The 12,131-nt window shown below is 39.8% G+C and overlaps 2 protein-coding genes across 2 annotated transcripts; one reads left to right on the top strand and one right to left on the bottom strand.

The window, feature by feature from the left end:
- Nucleotides 1–1,259: 1,259 nt before the first annotated feature.
- psmd6 (proteasome 26S subunit, non-ATPase 6) lies at nt 1,260–4,529 on the bottom strand. Its single transcript, XM_084543193.1, has 8 exons — nt 4,265–4,529; nt 3,668–3,873; nt 2,916–3,061; nt 2,600–2,819; nt 2,401–2,509; nt 2,120–2,288; nt 1,571–1,648; nt 1,260–1,484 (listed from the first exon to the last, which is right to left on the bottom strand). Exons 1-8 carry the CDS (start codon nt 4,407–4,409, stop codon nt 1,388–1,390), a joined length of 1,170 nt encoding a protein of 389 aa, XP_084399319.1. The 5' UTR covers nt 4,410–4,529; the 3' UTR covers nt 1,260–1,387.
- Nucleotides 4,530–6,807: 2,278 nt separating this feature from the next.
- Nucleotides 6,808–11,644, top strand: slc2a9l1 (solute carrier family 2 member 9, like 1; the record flags this gene model as incomplete). Its single annotated transcript, XM_084543807.1, has 12 exons — nt 6,808–6,831; nt 8,344–8,439; nt 8,526–8,686; nt 8,762–8,886; nt 8,969–9,098; nt 9,242–9,390; nt 9,483–9,670; nt 10,101–10,211; nt 10,373–10,474; nt 10,844–10,919; nt 11,052–11,179; nt 11,280–11,644. 12 exons carry the CDS (start codon nt 6,808–6,810, stop codon nt 11,463–11,465), a joined length of 1,476 nt encoding a protein of 491 aa, XP_084399933.1. The 3' UTR covers nt 11,466–11,644.
- Nucleotides 11,645–12,131: the final 487 nt, after the last annotated feature.

Genomic DNA, 12,131 nt, shown 5'->3' with positions numbered 1-12,131 from the left:
GGTACAATTTTGAAAATCATTATTTATTTAGTAAAAAAAAAAAAAAAAAAAAGATGAGTCAGAGAACAAAGACTATTTGAAGTGGTTCACTGCCAAGTCTCTCTAATGCAATACGCCTATGTGTAGAAGCTGAAGCATCTCATGAATCGTGTACTGAGATCTTTTGGGGACGGAAGTGTTGCCACCGTAGCATGTGTCTGTACGACGGAGGATACCTTTATTCACTTTTCAAGGTCTCAATCACATGTGCTTTTACAAGACATTGTTTTACGTTGCCTATGAATCAACACAAGCTCCGTGACCCAGTTAGCCTGTGATTTTGAAATGGCGTGAAGCTGTGCCCGTTCAGTGCTCGAACCAGTTTCCACGGACTCTTCAGTCATACCCTTTGTAGACCTTAACCACATTTCATGATTGAAACACTTCTGTTCTTTTATAAAAGGCTGAAAGGACTCAAGCAATCATTGCAAGAGGAACACTTCAGACAGTCCAACTGCTTGCATCATCGTTGCCAAACAAGTAATTAGAATCACAGCTTTTAAAGAATGAGTTTAGCAGCTTTTAAAAGAAATATCCAATTAAGAAAGTGCCTGAATTAGTTTCACCCTGACTGTTTTGAGGACAGTATTCTTTGGGTTGTTTTACCTTACTTGAATGTTCAAAGTATTTAGGATTTGGTTTGAAATCTGCCTATGAACTCTAAATGTGGTAAAAACCTTAGCTTGTCAGCTGCCCAGTATGAAACACTTGTTTTTAGTTGGTTTTCGAGAGTTTTCCAGACAAGACGTTGAAATTATTTTTAACCCTCAGTAAGTGGCTTTAGCCTCCTCTGGTTTACTGAGATTTATATGTTAAAAAAAAAAAAAAACTTTCAAGTGTTTTGTTTACCCTCAAACTCTTGACTTTATTTCCAGTATGTGGAAACATCGCGAGGATGTTTTCTTTATTAGCACCATAGACTTGGAATGTGAAAGAGAGAATACAGCTCGTGTCTGGGACGAAAAAATAAATCCATGTAAAAGCGTGTATAGAATTTTTTGTATACATTATCAGAATCATTTTCAGCTGGACTTATGTATTGGCTGCTATGTAATTCATGAACAAAACATAGGTTAGAGTTAATATTTAAAGAAAAGATTGTATAGTATATTTGTTTTGTAACAAGTTTCTGTAAATAAAATAATTTATACTGCTATTTATATGAAATCATGTCTCTGCCTCTTTCCTAAAACAAAAACAACTTTGAGAAATGCAGCATCAACAGTTAAACAGGTTTTATTATTTACACAATAGAAGAGTCACTTTGTCAGACAAACAATAGGTTTCGGTATACCAAGAAGAATAATGCAAGTCCCCCTTGCTGTAATGAAAAAGATGGCCTCCCTGGTTACATGTTAATAACTCTGGACAACTTCTGGACTCTGTTGAGCAGCAAGTCACCCTTCTTGATGGTTTCCTGGTACTGCCAGTTTTTGCTATCAGGTCTGAAAAAAAACAACAACCAAGATTTAGAGTTCTGTGTCTGGTTATGGAGTTTCACTTAAGTATTGGTATAAACTAGTAGCATTACCTATTGGTTTCCACAATCTCATTGACTTTATCAATTTTACAGTGAAGACGGCCAGCAGCGATGAATCGGGACAGTTCCCTGTGAAAAGGAGAGAAGGTGTAAATAAGTTTTGCCAGAACAACAAACTATGGGAGCACGTGAAACAATTACACACACAATTTCAAAGAATGAGTCGCCATCTTTGCAAAGGCACTTATTCAGGTACTTGTTAATATACAAGAATGGGGGGGGATGATTTTGTCTGTACAATTTTCTAAATAATGCTGAAACAGATTTTGCTACTAACAGTTCAGTAAAAAGTTCTATTCTGTTACTACTTCTTGGTCAGCCACAGTGGCCTCCTAAAGTCTCCAGAAGTTGCCAGGCAATCTCCTGGTGAAAATAAATCTTTCAAGATCCCATGGCTGGCTGTAGCTTCATGCTTAGACATACAGTTTCATCTAACTCTCAGATACAAAATGAACAAGAATATGTTTCGCAATGTCAAAATATTCCTTTGCCGATCTGAATTTCAGACCAGGTATGGGAACATGGTGTATGAAGACTCACTGGTCAATGAACTCCGTGCTGACACCAAAGGCCTCGGCCATGTAGCCCAGGGTGAGGGATCGGTAGGACTCTAGCAGCTGGCTGTAGGCCTGGATCCTCATCTCCCTCACATAGTAACGGTAGTGTGGAGCAAACAGCCAGTCCTTCTTCATCTCCTGCTCCACTGTAGCTGTGGTATAGAGTTTCACAGTCATTACTGAGGTGCAGAACCAACTTCCAGTAGCATGTAACACTCATAATGACACCAAGTAAAATCTTACAAAATAAAAAGTCTTCCTTACCCAGAGATTGGAAGAAAACTGAGTAACGGCACTCGTAGAGCGAGAACAGATACTGGCGGACAGTAGGCAGACTGTGCAGCACCTCCAAGATCTCTGCTCCCTTTATTACCTACAGACAAACAAATTCAGCACATTCAACAGCGGTTGCACATAAAAAAAATAAATAAAAAGCATGAAAGCATCTCATTAGTCTCTCTACCTTCTCACGGAGGTCAGGCCTTTTGAGGGCGATCATGCAGACATAGACTGTGTAGGTGACAAAGGTCTTGTAGTCCATGAGTTCATAGGAGGTGAAGGTGGAGACTGTATCGAGGAAGAGCTCAGCAGCTTGCTTGAAGTCCCTGATGGCCACGCAGTACAGGCCCTGGTAAACCTTCAGACGATTCCTCCTGTCCCAGTCTCCCCCCTCCTCAATGAGACTGCAGGGAAAACAGAAGAACAGGCAGATGAGCACTAAGAAGATTACAGACAATGCTGGAGGACGTGTTGCAGAACAAAAGTTTATGAGCTTTTACCTCTTTGCTTTCTCAGAGTTGCGTGTGATGAGGTCGCTATCCATGTAGAAGAGGCCGATCCTCAGCAGGTAGAAGACAATGTCTAGTCTGTGACCCAAAGCCACCGTCTTGTCATAGGTCTTCCTGAAGGCTGTTAGGGCGCCCTCCTGTGGAGACATTACATAAAGACAAGCAATGTCAATGCATTTCAGATTTTTTTTGAACACCCAACTTTATTTTATACAAGTACAAATTCAAGAGATAAAAGACATAAAACACAAATAGTCATTTTAACTAGTTTAACTATAGTTAGTGTTATAATACTACTTAGAATAAACCACTTTGCTGGTCACTCTAGCAAGGTGGTACAGCAGCAATCACAGCTGAAGTATAGGCAGTTATGAGAAACTTAACACTCAGAAGCTGAGAAGTTGATTAGCTTTACACAGGAGAAGGCCTTGGGCTTTGATACACAGCAGTAGATACTGTTAGAATGGGCATCCGTGGCTGAGTTGTTGCTGGATTATAGTAATCGACTAATAATCAGAATAAAAATGCCTCTTGGAACCGCTTCAATCAGAACAGACAGCCCTGATTTGAAATAACTTTCAATCTGATTGAGAGTGGTAGTGTAAACATTAAACCATTAAATAGTAAAATATTTGTGACTAATGACCATGTACACGCTTGATCCAATCATTTCTCTCTGGCTGGAATGAAAACTTTTTTCCCATTTTACATCACCCCTCAAACCGAATTGTGCGACACCATACCTTGTCTCCAATTCTGATGAGATACTCAGCTTTGGCCATCATGGCATCTCGTATCTCACTCTCTCCCTGGTTCTTCTCTGCATCCTCCAGCACATTGTCCAGACGCTTCAGCTCCTCCTCGTTGGCCTTTTTCATTTTACTCAGCAGGTCACTGTCCAGCTGCCACTTCAGTTCCTTACACAGACCCTCATAATACGGGGCCATATCTGGAGCAGATAGAAGAGCGTTAATATCAGAATAAAAAATAAAAATAAATAAATAAAAAATAAAAAATGCATATAGACATATTACATATTTCACGTTGCTATACATTGCTAGATTTTATTCATTAAGTAAACATGTCTAAACGGTTAATGTTAGGGTAATTTACAAACCAGCCCCTGTATGAGTTTGTTAGCTAATTGACGTTTGCTAATAACGTTAGCTAGCACGCTATTGCTCGTTATACAGACGTAAACTTTGAGGACTTCGCCTGGATTTCTGTAGCCGTTATGCAGCCAGTGTATTTCCTTATGCAGATACACACACCCCTGTCAGATTCAGGCATATACTGAAATGATATCTGGGCTCATGTCACAAAGTAAAATGCTAACTCACTGTTAGCTTTGATAGCATCCATGAGCTCTGTCTTCACTTTAGCGTCATGTCGGTGGCCGTCCATTGTGAGCAGAAACTTCAGCTGTGCTATCCTCAGGTCGGGGTTCTTGGGCAGACCCTCTTCCTCCAGATTCTCTAGCGGCATTTTTTCAAAAAGGTATAAGCTAATACACAAACTGAAGACTTTCTTTTGTGTAGACAAGATCTACTACTCGCCGCTAGTCTACGATGACTACGGAAAACACTGCCGTATGTTGTTTCCGCCGGGGTGACTGTCAACGACGAGAGAAAAGAGCGGAGGACAACCTCACATTTAATAAGCAACAGACGGCTACTGCCCCCTGCTGGACATATGTGTGAACATCACCTCCGTACAAATTGAAGAGTAATTAAATACCAGACGATATACACTAATCTTTATTGTATTACCACAGTTTTTCAGTTATATGACACGAAATCGACGTTTTATACTAACAATAAGTGATTTTGTCAAATTATATTAAATGACACTATCGCAAAGAAAAATCAAGGAGCTTTAGGTTTATATAACATACCACACCCTGAACATCTGCTTCTACCATAGTGTATATACTACGTAAGTTGTACATTTTAAAATGACAGAAAACGCAATTTACATAAATCAGTGTACTGGTTCATGTTGAAGTTTTGCTGGTATAAAGTTTTTTGCTTACTGCTTGTTTTTACAGTATGAACAATGCTGATAATGTCCAAAAGGAATTGTAACTCAATAGTTAATATGATGCTTTGTGCAGTTTGTGGATATGTAATTGGCAGGCATGGAGTCTCATTCCACTTTTATGCTGATGACTCACACAGATGCCTGTTAACCTGTCAGACATGTGAAACCTGAGTGTATTAAGCTATGGCCGTTAGGCAACTGGAAAAAATAAAATTTAAAAAATCTGTGGGTTAGAGTTTGTTCTTCAGAACTCTGACTTAATTTTCAGAATTCCTACATCATTCTCAGAACTCTGAGGTTTTATTTTATTTTTCACAGACACTGGCTTTAATCTCAGAACTACGTGAAACTCCCAGCAACCCACTTCAGTGAGTCACTGCAGCTAGGAGAGGAACCAGCCTGCCTGAAAATGCCTCCGAAGACGTCATTCAGTAATGGAAGAACAGACTGCGAGTATGGAAAAGATGTGTTGATGTTATGCCTGTCACGTCTAATACGTCTGTGGTTAGCTAGTATCGTGTTTGTTAGCATACAGTGTTTGACGACTGGACATATTTTCTGAATTTCACAATTTCTGTGAATTAAATTAAATTAATTAACATACAATCAAATATGGTCTTGTTGAATTTTATTTTGTTTCCTGACTTCAATTACATTGCTCAAGGTCCTAGAGCAATGGATGCTGGTGAGCAGCCATTTAATGCCACAACTCTGAGATTAAAGTCCTAGAATCTAGGACTTTAATCTCAGAGTTGTGACATTATTTTAAAAATTTCTGAATTATTACAATTCAGACTTTTTCTCAGAAACTGACTTGAATCTCAGAACTATGTGTACCTCCCAGCAAGTTGGATTATTCTAGTGGGGGCAGAGTAAAGCACAACCAACATGGTGACCACGGTCCCCACCCACTTTGGCTTTAAACTCACTCTTCCGAAATTTAGTGGGTGACCTCACGGACTCTACGTATCGAGTCCCATCTGATGAAACTGGTCCAATCATGTCTTAATCATCTTAGACACGTTTCAGAAAGTGGGGTCTGCTTTGTGTCCTTTTATTATTGTGATAGAACCAGGTAAAGGCTTCATATCACTCTAGTCTTTACAAGTCTCCACTGACTCCCAATACGTTTTTAAATTCAATTTAAAATCCCAGTGATTACTTTTAATACTCTTCATGACCCGTGCCCCTGAATATATTACTGTACTTACCTGCGTAATACCTTATGTACCGGTACGTACTTTGAGATGCTCAGACAGAAGTCTTTTGTTCCTGGGGCCCAGCTGAAAACAAAAGGGGACAGACTGTACATGGTTACTGCAAATTTTTATATTTTTATGTAGAGTGCTATATGAATGAGATGAATAAACTCAAATAAAGACTAGTTCGTCAAGGGCCTGTTGCACATTTTTCTATATCGCATGAAAAATATTGGGCCGAAGTGGATGTGGTCGCATTTACCATTATTATTACGCCACCTTGTGTTTAACATATTGATATTTCCATTTCATTCATTCGCGCAGGATATAATCTTGTCTTAAAATCTGAGGTTTGCACCATCTTCAGCGTACTCCCCAGTCATAGTTTTAGAAACGCTCTTGGGCCCCTAAAGATCATTTCAAAACAGTCACGAAGGCTGATGAAGTCAGTGGTCCTGCAGAGTAACTTCAGTCCACCAGACAGATGAGTGACTCATGTGGGGGAAGTCATTGTCTGTGTGGCAGGGTGATCACCAGTTACTTAATTTCTAGTTTGAAAAGTTAATGATAAGCAGCCTGAAATATTTAACAAAGTCCATGCAGTCTGAACAAATGTACCATACGTACATGCCAGGAAAGACAGAATGGAAACTTTGCTTCGACAGCTGGTAGGATTTGATGCATTTTCTACTGTCTGTGTGACTGTATCTTTGTGCATGTAAATGCTGAGGACAGAAAAATATGGTAGTGTCAACCTCTGATACAGCCATTGCAAACGCGCTTTTATGACATAGAAACTGTTAGAAAAACAGAACGTGCTGTTTCAGGCGAGCAGGTTGTTTTCCAGTATGTCTGAGGGCTGTGAGTCATCCAAACAAATTTCAGCTGAGTCACTGCACTTTGTTAGCCTGTGAGTAATTTTAAAAAAGTATTCTTTGGATACAAAAAGCAGTGCGAAATTCTGCACATTCTGAGCAATCCTAAAAACACCAATTTAAAAAGCTTTTTAATTGACATAATGAAGATTTCTTCATAAACGAAATTCCTTTCAGGATATTTTATCAGTGATGTTACCAGTGTTGTTGTTACTTTAACATGGTTTTAAATTACAGCGTCTGGTGTTAGTCTTACAGATCAGGTTTCAATAAAGGAGTCTCTGCTGATAAAAACACACAGCTGATTTAACACATTTATGACCTCAAAATTCATGGTCCCTGCAATCCAGTATTAACTTTTTGCGTAATCATGAAAAGTCCCTTATTTTTAGGGCAAAATCCCAGCGAGAGCGAGTGTCTGTGCACCTTCAGTCGTGGGGCAGGTAGAAAACTTGTGGCCTATCCTGAAGACTGAGTTTTGAAGGACACAAGAAATGTCACCAAAGGGCCACTGTATCATCTTAGAAACATTGCAAGGAGTCTTGCTTAGTTGCTTACTGGTTGTAGAATTTAGGTTTTCTTACATAGATTTTAAGACAATGAATGACCTGTGAGCAGCCTCAGACATGCTTCTTAGGTATGTACACGGCCTATAGATCCTTCAGATTCTTTGCTACTTGTCTCAAAGAGACATGTAGAGAATCATCATTTAGCAACAGTGACATTAATCTCTTGAAGTCTGCTAGAGACTACTATAATTTGTTGGGCATTTTTAAAAGGAACATTAAGACATGTCTTTGTGCTAACTTTTTGATATCCCTTCCTTATTTTGACTCTAATTTATGCTATTTTGTTTATATGTTTTTGATTTTTTTATTGTTTTCATCGTGCCATACGAAGCACTTTCAGCTTGCTTGAAAGTTGAGTAGAGTTTTCTGAATCTTTTCATCTACAAGTGGAAAAGATTGTAATATGAATCAGTCCAAACCCAAAGCTCACCTTAAGATGAGAAACAACATGTGTTTGAGTTGTTCAAAAAAATTCAACAAGCTTTTTTACTGTCCACAATTCCCCACTGATACATCCAGATTCTATGAAAAGGCAAATATCTGTACCAGTATATAAGAAGTCTTCCAATTCACTGAAAGTCCATTCACTGCTTAGTCATAATGACACACAACCGGCGAAAGCATGAGATAAATCAAGGAATTATAAAACAAAACCTAGTTATTAGAGATGATTTGTGACTCAACATTTAAAAATGACTGATTTATTTTTTTTTATGTCTTATTTCTGCTCTTCCAGACTCGTGGCAATGCTCTGGTCCTTATCATTATTTTGGGATTTGGAGGAAGCTTTCAGTCTGGCTACCATCTCACTGGACTGAGCTCTCCCTCACCGGTGAAACCTCATCTCACCTTTCCATTCCGTCCTCATTTGGTGTTAAGTTTTTGTAATTTAGTTAACAAACTATTGTTTCCTTTCAGTACATACAGAGTTTCATCAACAGCAGCTGGTATGACAGGTATGCAGAGCCTCCCTCTCCGCAGACCGTCACCATGATCTGGTCTCTTATTGTCTCCATGTACGCTGTTGGAGGACTCTTTGGTGCAGTCAGTGTCAGGTTTATCTCAGGCATGCTGGGAAGGTAAGCATGAGACTCAGTGTTGTGCTCAGTGGTGTAGCTTAAAAAGCTCTAAAGTGATACCCGTTCCTTCCTCAGAAAAAAGGCAATGATCTGCAACAGCTTTGTTGCCGTTGTGGCGGCAGGCGTCATGCTGACAAGTAAAGGAGCCAAGTCATATGAAATGATTATAGTGGCAAGGATCCTGTATGGATACTCGACAGGTAAGCCACCATATTGTCCATGCCGCTCATGAATGCGTCGTGTTTTTGCTTACTTGTCACACATACCTCATATGACCTGCAGGTCTGGGAATGAGCATCCATATAATCTATCTCGGGGAGATTTCACCCAGAAAGATTAGAGGCACAGTGACACTGACCTCAGCAACCTTTTCATCACTTGGCAAACTGTCTGCACAGTTTTTTGGATTGAGGTACGCACCTAGTGTAAACACGTGTGACAGAAGAACAGCTGAGGAAAAGTTATAACCCATAGTCAGGAACTGTATTAAAAAAATAACAATTAAATAATAAATCAAACCAAGCTTTAACCCAGATTTTATTATATTTTTTTCAGTGAGATCCTCGGTCGAGAGGACCTGTGGAATATTGTCCTCTGTGTCCCTGCCTTTTTCTCCGTGGTCCAGATTATTGTGTTGCCTTTTCTTCCTGAGGCTCCCCGCTATTTATTAATAGATAAAGGTGATGACAAGGCATGCACAAAAGGTTGGTATATTTTCCCATATTCAAACATTACCAGACCGCAAAACCTTGGTATCAGACATTACTCTGTACACCCATTTTTATTCTAATTCCAGCTCTTCAGACTCTGTGGGGCCAAGGTGACTACAAACAGGAAATGGATGAGATGTTGACTGAGCAGATGACCATTGAAGCCGCCCCACCAAGGAGCCCCCTGCAGCTTCTGAGGGACAGGACCGTTAGATGGCAGCTCATCACCATGTCAACCATCTACTGTTGCAACCAGCTGTCAGGCATGTCTGCGGTGAGGATGGAAACGGAATTTACACAATGCAGTATGTTTTTCGTATCATTTAATACGATGCAAAATGCTTATTAGCAATATACGATACGATACGATACGATACGATAAAGCTGAGATATGAAAAGCTATGAGGCAAATAACATACCATGCCATGCAACTTTATTGTCAGCTTTCCATGATATTCATTTTCAGTCCATAAGCAGACATTTTCAAAAGGTTAACACAAACATTAAACACAGTCATGCATATGACACGTTCCATGGACATACAGTACATAACGTGATAGCATCATGCATACACCAGACCTTAATCAGCAGAGAACAGATCTTGACTAACAAGACAGACTGATGTATAAAAGAGATTTCATTCTAATTTTAGCCCTTCAACTGTAAAGACAATTTAATTCTAACAGTACTTTTCTTCATTCCAGATCAATATCTTCTCCTTTGACATCTTCCTGAAGGCAGGTATAGCAAGAGACAAGATCCGCTACGTCACTCTTGGTATTGGAGTATCTGAAATTATCACCTCAATCTCTTGTGTGAGTAAAATCCTCAGTCTGTACCTCACTCTACATTTAAGATCTCCAGTCGGTAGCTTTCGCTGTCGTTATAGCTGAGCTACAATAATACAGTAATTACATACATGTTGGATTTTATTATTATTATTTTAATTCAATCATTATCTTCCACTCTCTACCAGGGTCTTATTATTGAGCAAACAGGAAGGAGGCCGTTGCTCTATGGGGGCTATGGGGTCATGTCTGTCAGCTTGGTGCTGGTCACTGTCACACTCAACCTGAAGGTGAACCTGTCAGCAGTGATGGAAGAAGAACACAAATCATTACTAGCAAAATGTATTGGAAAAGTACTAATTTGCAGAAAAACACTCGTTTGATGGAGTTTTATTACGCATCTGAAAGAAATGCAGTGAGCATAAAATGGAAATCTCAAATAAAACCCAAATACCTCGGCATTACACAGAATTGCGATACCTGAGTAAATGCGCTTACATGTTTGAGGTTGGCAGCATTAGTAAAGTGAGTAAAATAGTTTTGTAGGACATTAAACAAATATCAAAAGTTGATTTTTTTCCAAGAGAAAATGTGAAAGCAAATGCAGGATACAATCATCTATAGTTAAACCGATTAACCTAAAATTGTCATTCATGCAGGCTGCAAGCTACTGGGTTCCATACATTACCACAGGTTTGATCATCATCTTCATCCTCTTCTTCTGCGGAGGACCCGGTAGGTGCTGTACAGACGCTGAGTTTAAAATAAAAAGGGAATTCCGTACATGACACACTGAAATGGTAGCAGAGAAGATGTTGCATAGAAAATTAATTTCATCCCCCTGTGTCCTCTCTCTGGTTCACACAGCGGGAGCTACAGCCACGCTCAACAGTGAGGTTTTCATCCAGTCTAATCGGCTGGCAGCGTTAGTCCTCATGGGGATACAGCGCTGGTTCATGTTCGCGGTGCTGGGCCTAGTCTTTCCGTTCCTTATTGTGAGTGCCACCAACCAACACATTACAGCTGCCACAGATCTGCGTTGTATACAGTTCCTTTAACAATTCTAATGCCTAATCACTTTATCTCCTCACACAGAGTGGTCTCAGCTCGTACTGCTTTCTACTGTTTGCCTGCGTGTGCCTCCTGGGTTGTCTTTATACCTTCTTTCTTCTTCCTGAGACCAAAGCCAAGACCCTGCTGGAGATCTCAGAGGAGTTTAAAGCCATCACTGTCTGTGGGAAATCCTTCTTAGAGGAAAATAGTTTTGAGACCAGGTTATAAGGCAGTGCACACGTCTACATACTACTGAAAAGAACACAAGGGGAAAAAAAGTGAAAAATGCACACCAAATGAGAGGATGTAAGCAGTAATGAATTGTGCAGTTGTGTTCATTTTTGTCCATAAAGAAGTGTCAATTCCTTTTCCAATGTACTGATTCTATGAAATGTAATTTATCTGTAATCTACAACAGTTTTTTTCTGCAATGTTTCTTTTAGGAAAATTGTCAAGATTTTTTCCCAACATTCAAACACAAACAGGTTAACCAAATGATAACAAAATAATTTTTTCTAATTTAGCACACTCCTCCTTTATGGTAAATGGGCTTGCTTTTATATAGCGCTTTTCTACCTTTTGGTACTCAAACCGCTTTACAGTCACAGACACATCTACCCATCCGCTCACACAAGCACTCACACATTCACACACCAGTGCCATGCACTGGGAGCAACTGGGGGTTCAGTGTCTTGCTCAAGGACACTTCGGCATGTGGCACATTCCGGGAATCAAACCGCTAACCCTCTGGTTCGTGGACAACCCGCTCTACCTACTGAGCCACAGCCGCCCATTTCAGTTTTCTCAGTGTTTCACATTAATTGAATCACAGTAGCAGTGCAAGCACAGGAAGATTTCTGAAAACACCATAACATCCCCCATCACTGAGGGTCG

Source organism: Chelon labrosus (assembly GCF_963514085.1).
Source record: "Chelon labrosus genome assembly, chromosome: 4".
Lineage (NCBI taxonomy): Eukaryota > Metazoa > Chordata > Actinopteri > Mugiliformes > Mugilidae > Chelon > Chelon labrosus.
This window is presented reverse-complemented; position numbering and strand designations above follow the sequence as displayed.